This window comes from Eutrema salsugineum, unplaced genomic scaffold (assembly GCF_000478725.1).
Source record: "Eutrema salsugineum unplaced genomic scaffold, Eutsalg1_0 scaffold_4, whole genome shotgun sequence".
In the NCBI taxonomy this organism is placed as follows: domain Eukaryota; kingdom Viridiplantae; phylum Streptophyta; class Magnoliopsida; order Brassicales; family Brassicaceae; genus Eutrema; species Eutrema salsugineum.
The window spans coordinates 183123-194074 of record NW_006256686.1 but is presented as its reverse complement, the minus strand read 5'-3'; the positions used below and the strand labels follow the sequence as shown (position 1 = coordinate 194074).

Below are 10952 nucleotides of genomic sequence, written 5' to 3'. Positions count from 1 at the left end.
GGGGTCCACAGCTTTCACTATCGCAATTGTATAGTATTCACATGGTTGATGGTTCGCATCTGCTCATTTGCATCTGTGATCTATCTCTCCCTCTTCTTCAATCCTCCGTTTCATCCACTCCTTTAATCCCTTCGAATCCGGTAACTATTTCTTCTTTCTATTTAATTCTACGCGAAATGTCCGAACTTCCCTCACTGATTCAACTTATTTTTGCGATCAAGTGGGATCTCCATTTTCTCCTCTCTTCTTTTTCCTCGACCGAAAAATGTGGAAACTGAAGATTGCCGAAGGAGGTAGTCCGTGGCTGAGAACCACGAATAATAACGTCGGAAGGCAGTTTTGGGAGTTCGATCCGAAGCTCGGGACGCCTGAGGAGCTTGCCGACATCGAGGAAGCGAGAAAGTCTTTTTCAGAGAATCGATTGGTGAAGAAACATAGCTCTGATCTGCTTATGCGCCTTCAGGTATTCTATTCTCCTTTGCTTCCTTCCCTCATTTTAATCCGTTGACTTTCCGTGGTCATGAATGCTGAGGAAGTGTAGACCATCGTTTTTCCCAGTGATACTTAGTAGTGTGTTGTTTCATTAAATCTGGAGTGACATGAAGAGAGAGTGAGCGAGGTCATGCTTTTCTCAAGTTTTGATCTACAGGGCTTTATCCCTAACTAGTTTTTCCTCATTCACTAATCTCAAAGGAGAACGAGGCATGAACATTAAAGTTTTTGTGTAGGAAGTATGGTACTTACTGCACACCCTGGCTAATCATCATTTGATCTGCAGTCCCTTGAAATCTACTCAAGTTGTCAGGAGTATGTGAGCTTAGCGCACCGAGATCCATTTGTATCTTGCTGTTTCTAATTGAGTGCATTATAATAGCCACTTTACCGCACAATAGCTTCTCTCATTTTTTAATACCAAGTATACTTAATGGATCTGTATGAGAATCTAGTGTATAATAGATGGATGAGTACAAGTAGAGCATAGACGGCTAGTTTCTAGGTTTCTAAGATGAAGCAACAAAAGCTGGAGTTAATGAATTGCTTCTCTTGATGGTGGGCATCTGCTTTTGTAGTAGACCCATATCTATAGTTTCATTTTCATCTACCTAATGAAAGTGAAAAAAACCAATAAAAAGAAAAATCCAATCTAATGACTACGTTATCGAAGAACTTACAAGATGAATGATTATTTTACTTATTTACTTACATCTAAAGAGTTGTGATACCAGTTGTGCATTTGTTCTAAAATCCGAGCATCTGAGTTAACTTATGACTACAATTCTTTGAAGAATTTTCTTTACTTTTTATTGTACTCTGTTGTGTCTATGTAGTTAGTAATTTCGTGGCTGTCAACCATTTTTTTCTTAGCTTTCTCCTCGATTTTCTGATCTCTGTCCTTTGATCTCCCATAAGGACTTAATATATGACGCCACTTTGTCTGGCTACAATCCTCTGATATTAATGCATTTATTTTCTCTAAACAATCATTTTCTAATCTGAAGATTATCTCTCTTTCACTCTCTTTCGGTAGTTTTCAAGAGAAAACATGATCAGCCAAGTTTTACCTCAAGTCAAAGTTAAAGATAGTGAAGATGTTACAGACAAGATGGTAGAAAACACGTTAAAGAGAGGTGTCGGTTTCTATTCAACAATACAGGCGCACGACGGGCACTGGCCAGGAGATTATGGTGGTCCTATGTTTCTTCTACCAGGGCTGGTTAGTTTGTAAACTTTGTGTCTCTGAGATTTATTTTGCATGTTTGATGAAATCTAATTCTGCTTACATGCTTCCAGATAATTACGCTATCCATAACTGGAGCTCTGAATACAGTTTTGTCAGAACAACATAAACAAGAAATGCGCCGTTATCTCTATAATCACCAGGCAGGAAATTTCTCCTACCTTTAGTAGAATTCTGTTTTCTTGCAATGCTTTATTCCTTCTACTCGCTGATTTTTAAATCAACGTTTACTACTGGCGGATATGGTTTCAGAATGAAGATGGAGGTTGGGGTCTACATATTGAGGGCCCCAGCACCATGTTTGGGTCTGTCTTGAACTATGTTACTTTGAGGTTGCTTGGAGAAGGACCTAACGATGGAGATGGAGCTATGGAGCAAGGGCGAGACTGGATACTAAATCATGGTGGCGCTACCAATATCACATCTTGGGGAAAAATGTGGTTATCTGTATGAAAATCTCGACCTCTATCTGTTCGTTTAAGTTATCATATGAATGTTTCTGTTATTTGACTCATCATTTTGCTTGGATCTTCTAATATGGTGAATAAAGGTACTTGGAGCTTTTGAATGGTCTGGAAATAACCCACTACCACCTGAGATATGGCTTCTTCCGTATTTCTTGCCAATCCATCCAGGTGCTCATAAATATTTCCTTTTTGTTTCCTTAGGTTCAACTATTATTAATTGGCTTTATGTATAGTTATATACCCTGCTTGGAAAATGAGTTTGAATAGTAGTTTGTCAGCCAGGACTTTATGATATGGAATATCATCAATCATGGACAACTCAAGTGAATTAAATCTAAAAAGAATTTGTTCATCTGATCAATGCAATCTATTCTGCTTTGCACACTTATTCAGAGCACGCGTATCAAATGTTTTAGCTGTGTTTGCATTTAAAAATATGTATATGGTTTTCTTTTACTATAGCTTGTTTTTTAGCCTGTACATATATAGATATAGTGCAGACTAAAGCATATCTTCATGCTCCAGGAAGGATGTGGTGTCATTGTCGGATGGTCTACTTGCCAATGTCGTATCTATATGGTACAAGGTTTGTTGGTCCCATAACGTCCACTGTTTTATCACTAAGAAAGGAGCTGTTCACTGTACCATATCATGAAATCGACTGGAATGAAGCACGCAACCTTTGTGCAAAGGTTAGTGGAATTAATGGTGAATTTTTGTAACTATTCTTTCGCATATGCTAATCCTCTAAAAGAAGTTACTTGCTTTCTGGTAAGACCTGAGCATCTTTATTTTATAATGAGATCCTTGTCTGGCTGAATAACCCAATTTGAGTAATGATTCTTACTAGAATATGCAGTACTCACAGTATTGGTCCTTACACACATCGGTGTTTCCTCAGATGCTCAGGGGTAACTTTTTGTGCTGACAATGGCTTTTATATTGAAGGAGGATTTATACTACCCACACCCACTTGTGCAAGATATTCTTTGGGCATCACTTCACAAGATTGTTGAGCCAGTTCTAACTCGATGGCCGGGTGCAAATTTGAGAGAAAAGGCTCTAAGAACCACATTAGAACATATCCATTACGAAGATGAGAATACAAGGTACATCTGCATAGGACCGGTGAATAAGGTAAATATATCAATTTTCCACGGAATCTTCTGTACCATTTTCCTCATTGTTATTATTCTCTTTCAGAAGTCCAATTTGGGGATATTTTGGACCTCATGTTTTCTTTCTGCTCTAAAGATCTTCTATATTCATCATTTTCGTTTTGTGGTGTTTTAACAGGTATTAAATATGCTTTGTTGTTGGGTAGAGAACCCAAACTCAGAGGCTTTCAAATTGCACCTGCCACGAATCCATGACTATCTCTGGGTAGCTGAAGATGGAATGAAGATGCAGGTACCGCATATTTGTATATATGATTATGTTAGGTATATGGAGCAAGGTGACTGCCGAACCAGTATATGTATTATGCCTTTTAATCATTAGCTCAACGGTATACAAATATTCTCTCCAAAATTTTATAGTACTCAGAATGATAAATCTTTATTAACTTAGATGAAGTTGAGAGTTTTAGTCTAGTATGTGTGATAGAATCTTCTTTGAAAATCATAAGGAAGAAACGAACACCCTTCGTAAACCTGATTTTATATCTTGAGAGCATCTGTATTTCTGTGTACTCTACTATGTTTCTTTCTCTCCTGCCAACGAAAACCTACTTCACTTTTTATCCAATTACTAGTTGTAAAAATTGAATGTGTCGTTCATACTCTAATGCAGCAGCTATTGACAGGGTTATAACGGAAGCCAGCTATGGGATACAGGTTTTGCTGTTCAAGCTATTCTGGCAACCAACCTTGTTGAAGAATATGGGCCCGTTTTGAAAAAAGCACATTCATATGTCAAGCATTCTCAGGTTTGCGATCAACAGTTAATGGAGATCATGTGTTGCTTTCGATGTTCTTTTCCCTCTCATGATTGTTTCTTCTCATGGAATAGGTGTCAGAGGATTGCCCTGGAGATCTGAGTTTCTGGTATCGCCACATTTCCAAAGGGGCTTGGCCTTTCTCAACTGCAGATCACGGTTGGCCTATCTCTGATTGCACCGCAGAAGGACTTAAAGTAATAATAATGTGACAGAGTTACCTTTTCACGATTCCTTTTCGGATGGTAATGAGTTTTTATTTCCTCTTCAGGCTGCTCTTTTGCTATCCAAAGTTCCCAAGGAGATTGTTGGTGAACCATTAGATACAAACCGATTATATGATGCTGTTAATGTTATCATTTCATTACAGGTTAAATTTTGTTTCCAACGCTTGTACCAATACGTATTGGCGCAAATTTCATTGTATTTGATCACTCATAGGTCTTCTTTCCACAAATAAAAACATCTTCCTTGGCCAATTAGCAGCTAATATTTCTGATTTCAGAATGCAGATGGAGGCCTCGCAACATATGAGCTCACACGGTCATACCCTTGGTTGGAGGTAATGTCTGTGTACCCGGATACATTTTGAATCTATATGTCCAAGCTCTCACAAAGATGTGTGTACAATGAAAGTGGTTAAAACACAAATGTACCTGAATCCCATTTGCTTGAGTTGTAAGTGAAAAGTTTGCTTTTTTCTGTTGGCAGCTAATCAACCCAGCAGAAACCTTTGGCGATATTGTTATCGACTATCCGTAAGGCGCTAACATCTTCCATTTAATCATATTTCATGTTCTTGGAAATTTCCCTTGATGTGCTAGAATGGTTCTGTAGTTACGTGGAATGTACGTCCGCTGCTATTCAAGCTTTGATAGCATTTCGAAAGCTTTATCCGGGTCATCGGAAAAAGGATGTAGATGAGTGCATCGAGAAGGCGGTTAAGTTCATTGAATCTATTCAAGCAGCAGATGGCTCATGGTTTGTGTCTAGTCATGATAGAATTATCTGCAGAATTACCTTTTTTTTTTTCTTATATTATCGGTGTATATGTTACCTGTGATATTTTCCTAGGTATGGATCATGGGGTGTTTGCTTCACGTATGGTACGTGGTTCGGAGTGAAAGGGCTTGTAGCTGTAGGCAAAACATTGAAAAGCTCTCCAAATGTTGCCAGAGCTTGTGAATTTCTACTTTCGAAACAACTTTCGACAGGCGGATGGGGAGAAAGCTATCTTTCATGTCAAGACAAGGTTAGTAATTACTTTAAAAGTTCACTAAACTCTACTTACTGCTACTTGATGAATCTTCTTATTTCTTTAATGCAAAGGTCTATTCAAACCTTGAAGGCAACAAGTCTCATGTCGTGAATACGGCATGGGCTTTACTCGCACTCATTGGTGCGGGGCAAGTGAGTGAAAATTCCTTAAGAAATTTTTAACTTCAGTTTATTGTGCTGCAAGGTGCGGGGATTGCTCATTCTTTTTCTCACCATTTTCATCTATAGACTTATATCTCTCTATGTGAATGTGCTTAGGCTGAGGTAGATCAAAAACCACTACACCGGGCTGCAAGATACTTGATTAACGCTCAAATGGAGAATGGTGATTTCCCACAACAGGTAACAAGTTGCATTAACCAAATTGTTGTTTAGAGTTTTTCTTCGTGAATGGATAAATTAATCTCTTGGCTTTATCTCAGGAAATAATGGGAGTGTTTAATAGGAACTGCATGATAACTTATGCTGCATATCGAAACATTTTCCCGATATGGGCGTTGGGGGAGTACCGTTGTAAGGTATTACTGCAACAAAGAGAATGAGTAGTTATTGCTGTAGGGGGGAGGAGCGGTGTAGCTTAAATGCTTACTTTACCCACAGTGGTGTTGTCCGTATGGATCTACTCTCATGGTGGTTCAGTGAACCAATCTTTGTAATTTGACTTTACTCTAATCCTGGTTGCAGATTTTGTGGGTTTTAGGAAAACGTCATTTGCTAAAAATTGCCTGCAGCCGGACTTTTAAATTCGTAAACATTTTCTTGTATATGACTTTCAATTCATGTTTCTGGTAGTGCTAGTTTGTGTCGCGGGTGCGTTTCACACTTTCCAAATCAGATTTCCCATGCGTAATTACATGGTCTTTTCATTCATGATTTTAGTAGGACAATCTTCCGGGTGGTTACGTTCTCCTTAGTTGGTTTATGACTTGCATAAAGACTCACCCAAAAAGCGCCATATATGAAAGATTCGTTTAATAATTTTGAAAGGATCTCTATAAAATAGAAGAAATTGTGTCTCCATAGTATTATCCTTACATGCAGATGAATATAGTAGTTTCCAAATCAAACGATCAAAATATGTATCCATGTTTACATTGTACTCTTTCCAAAAACTGCCTGCATATCTTGATTGTCTTTAGATGAGATATGACCTCCAAAAGTAAAAAGATTGAAACCCTTGAGAATCTTTGGGAAATTGGTAATGAATGGTCATTTGTACGCTTGGGTCGCTTGGTATCCATGTAATGAGGAAAGGAATTCGTTATATAACGTAGATAATAAATATAATATTATAAGTTCTTTGACACTGAGAAGGTAAAAAGAGTTCTATGCACCAAATTTGATTTTGATTGTCTCTTCTCTCTTGTTACACTGGCAAGCTCATATGAATTTTGAACGTCATATGCACATTGTTCGTAAGAAATATGTGTGCTTTCAAACCCTACATAAAGATTATATGTCATTGATCTCTTGTGTATGTCAATGTTTAATTTCACTGAGTCAGCTTAAAAACATGTGCACAAACAATAAACATTTTAAAAACTAAAATAATTAAAATAGTATAGACTTTATTTGTGATATGATGATGGACAGCACTGGAAACATGGAACTAGAACCTGAGGAAGGAAAGCTTGTAGCTAAAGAGCATGAACCAGATGGTTTCAAGTGGTCTCATGACGAGATCAAAGACTAAAAAGCTCAAGGAAGCTGTTGGAGGATTTCTACGACAAGCTCAACACTCGGCTCAAGAGGGAAAAGAGCCAATCACAAACACTTTAGTTGTGATCCAAGTCCAATAAGTTTAGTGGACTTGTAATCCAACTTTGTACTCTTTTTTCTTATCTCTAGTTTTGTTCCAATGAGTTTTCTAGAGATAGCTTTTTAATGAGGCAAGTTTGAATCACTTTTCATCTAAGTTCACTAAGTCAAGCTCAACACCATCTCGACCAAAGTAAGAAGAAGTTCAAGAGTTCAAATTAAAACTTAAATCGAATTCAAACTTGTGTTTTCCGAGATGTTTTAATGCTTTGGCCGGCCTATCTCTTCTTTATGTTCTCTTGTAATCTTATCTGTAGAAATTATCTTTTCTTTTATCAAAAACCTTTCTAAGCAAATATCATTTATTCTCTGAACATCTTAGTTTGTAAGTGTGTAATATCTCTCAAACACCGGATGCTTAGGTTTGTAATATCCTTAGAATCAAACCGGTAAATCAAAGGTCTTCCGTAGCCTTTATGCGACCATTCAGTCCACCATCTTGTTTTTGAATCCTCAGTGTTTCATTGCACAAGATCTATTAAATCCAGCTTCTAGAGTGCCGATTCGGGGAGAGTCATATTAAGTGGTATCAGAGCAACATTCTACTTGTTGGAGGTGTGTTTACAGAAGTTTACTTTGATGACATATTAGTTTATAGTAAGAACCTAGAGGAACATGTAGATCACTTTAAATCTGTCTTGAATATGCTTAGAGAGGAAAAGCTTTATGCCAATTTTAAGAAGTGCATATTTTGTACAGATAACCTTGTGTTCCTAGGTTTTGTTTTGAGTGTAGATGGCATCAAAATACACGAAGAGAAGGTGAAAGCCATTAGGGATTGACCAAGTCCTAAAACCGTTAGTGAAGTAAGGAGTTTTCACGGCCTCGCTGGGTTTTTACAGAAGATTTGTAAAAGACATTAGCATCTTAGCCGCTCCAAACGAAATGATGAAGAAACCAACAATTGATGGACAGATCTTTGAAATTGAAACAATGGAGGAGCTTGCTGATGAGCTTCTTGAAGAGTTGAACACTGAAGATCGTCTTCAAGTTTCCTTGACTAAAGAACATGGTGAGCATGGGTACTTGGCTGAGGAAAGTGAGGCTTACAAGATGGTTTTGGATCAGTACAAGGAAGTGGATTCAGAATCAAGGTTCTTGGAGCTGGAAACAAGCGGCCATGAGGATCAGTGTGTCAGTGGTTCAAGCTCAAGTCATGGACCAGTTCAGGAGTGCAGAGCCGTGGGTATAGAGCCTGAGCAGGAGACCAAGCCGGTTGATGAAAGGAGCAACAAAGAAGCTCCGGCTGAGCAAGACAGCTTCATGGCTGATTGGGATGAGACCAAAGCGCCCCCTGTTGAGCTCAAGCCTCTACCAACGGGGCTCAGGTATGCATTTCTAGGCTCTAACTCATCTTACACTGTCATCATCAATGATAGGTTGCTAGATCATGAAGAGAATGCATTGTTAAATAAGCTTAGGAAGTTTAGGAGAGCCATTTGTTATTCCCTTGCTGATATAAGAGGAATCTCTCCTGATGTCTGTACCCACAGAATACACCTAGAGGACCAGTCAATGTCTTCTATTGAGCACCAAAGGAGGCTTAACCCCAACCTGAAAGAGGTGGTTAAGAAGGAGATATTCAAACTGCTTGAGGCAGGGATTATTTACACAATCTCTGACTCAAGATGGGTGTCCTCTGTCCATGTGGTGCCCAAAAAGAGTGGTATTACAGTGGTAAAAAAAGATAGGGATGAACTCATTGCAACTAGAATTGCAACTGGTCATCGCATGTGCATAGACTATAGGACACTAAATGCAGTCTCAAGAAAGGATCACTTTTCTTTACCATTCATTGATCAGATGTAAGAGAGGTTAGCTAATCATCCCTATTTTTGTTTTCTTGATGGGTACTCTGGGTTCTTTCAGATTCCAATAGACCCCAGAGATCAAGAGAAAACAACATTTACCTGTCCATATGGCACATATGCATATAGGAGAATGCCATTCGGCTTATGCAATGCACCAGCCACCTTTCAAAGGTGCATGATGCATATTTTCTCTGATCTAATAGAAGAGAAGGTTGAAGTATTCATGGATGATTTCTCAGTGTATGGATCCTCCTTCTCTTCATGTTTGTCTAATGTTTCTCAGGTCTTGAGGAGATGTGAGGAAACAAGCCTTGTTCTTGATTGGGAAAAGTGCCACTTCACGGTACAAGAAGGGATAATGCTTGGACACAAGGTATCAGAGGCAGGCATTGAGGTGGACAAAGCAAAAGTTGAGGTGATGGTCAACCTAGAGGCTCCCATCTTAGTGAAAGGGATCATAAGCTTCTTGGGTCATGCAGGGTTCTATAGGAGATTCATCAAGGATTTCTCTAAGATTGCAAGGCCATTGACAAGGTTGCTGCGTAAGGATGTGGAGTTTCAGTTTGATGCTGAGTGTGAGGAGGCTTTTCTAAAGATCAAGCAGGCTCTATTAGTCCTCCTATAGTCCAATCCCCATATTGGACTTTGCCTTTTGAAGTAAAGACCGATGCATCAGACTATGCTATGTGAGCTGTCTTGGGGCAAAAGAAGGATAAGAAGCTGCATGTCATATACTATGCAAGCAGAAATTTAGATTCAGCTGAGGAAAAATATGCTACTACTGAAAAAGAAATGCTTGCCATAGTATTTGTATTTGATAAATTCAGAAGTTATTTGGTTGGCTCAAAGGTGATGGTATACGCAGATCATGCAGCTCTTAGGTACTTAATGACCAAGAAAGATGCCAAGCCAAGGCTTTTGAGATGGGTGCTTCTCCTGCAAGAGTTTGACATGGAAGTTCAAGATAAGAAATGTATAGAATATGGTGCAGCTGATCACCTCTCAAGGTTAAGAGTGGATCCTGAAATCCCCTTGAATGATTCCTTACCTAAAGAGCAACTCATGGTGATCATGTCTTATTTGGAGATTGAGCAAGCTAACACCATCAGAGAAAGAGGCTTACCATGGTTTTCTGACATTGTCAACTATCTTTCTTGTGGTGTGGAGCCACCAGAGTTGAATGGTTACCAAAGAAAGAAGTTTTTCAAGGATGTGAAAAGGTACCATTGGGATGAGCTATACTTGTATGTGCTTAACAAAGACCATTTGTATAAAAGATGTTTGGCTGAAGAAGAAGTGCAACCGGTTCTACAAGAGTACCCAATACCCATCATCCCTAGATTCATTGAGCTCCTGGAGCATATCATCAATCTCGGTTTGGGAGACAGACGACATATCTTCATCAAAGAGACGATCATGGATATCTTCGTGGGTATTGTAAGTTGTTATGCTTGTATGTGATAGACAAGACTTTTTAGGGTCTCAGGGCTATCAATCCCCTTGTCAATGTAGCACAAAGAGGTCTATCAATCCAGATGTGGTGTTAGACACTAAGCTATATGATCAAGTTCTTAATTCAAGCAAACAAGAGTGGGTTTTGATTAATCTAGAGACAACTATAAACATAACAGGATTAAAGACTAATGACAATGACAAATGATATGAATATGATATGATGGAGGCATGAGATTCTAGCATGATAGTTGGTTAGGGTGCTTTGGTGTTAAACTAGAAATGCTAATGACAATGATGAGACATGATTCAAATGATTAAGAACTCTAATCTAGGTTAATCCTCTCATGAAGGTATTAACCCCTATACTAATCCATTTTCAAACCAAATTCCCATTTGTGAAATATGAATCAATATGCATTAATAAACAGTTCTCAATGATCATTCAAGCA

General features: G+C 38.6%; 1 protein-coding gene across 1 annotated transcript; it reads left to right on the top strand.

Annotated features, from left to right (window-relative positions):
• LOC18014129 (cycloartenol synthase) lies at positions 1–6253 on the top strand. The gene is made up of 19 exons (XM_006396026.2): positions 1–140; positions 222–463; positions 1529–1714; positions 1792–1881; positions 1991–2185; positions 2289–2373; positions 2731–2897; positions 3154–3342; positions 3502–3615; positions 4010–4132; positions 4216–4338; positions 4413–4511; positions 4647–4703; positions 4853–4899; positions 4979–5122; positions 5216–5393; positions 5471–5551; positions 5678–5761; positions 5842–6253. The coding sequence occupies exons 2-19, from the start codon at positions 266–268 to the stop codon at positions 5959–5961; spliced, it is 2280 nt and encodes a 759-aa protein (XP_006396089.1). The 5' UTR covers positions 1–140; positions 222–265; the 3' UTR covers positions 5962–6253.
• Positions 6254–10952: the final 4699 nt, after the last annotated feature.

Bases quoted from the DNA above. Each gene is read 5' to 3' on its own strand.
- LOC18014129 (XM_006396026.2), top strand. From the start codon at position 266: ATGTGGAAACTGAAGATTGCCGAAGGAGGTAGTCCGTGGCTGAGAACC. The intron at 1,715-1,791 runs GTTAGTTTGTAA...ACATGCTTCCAG, and splicing joins TGTTTCTTCTACCAGGGCTG to ATAATTACGCTATCCATAAC. The intron at 4,512-4,646 runs GTTAAATTTTGT...TTCTGATTTCAG, and splicing joins ATGTTATCATTTCATTACAG to AATGCAGATGGAGGCCTCGC.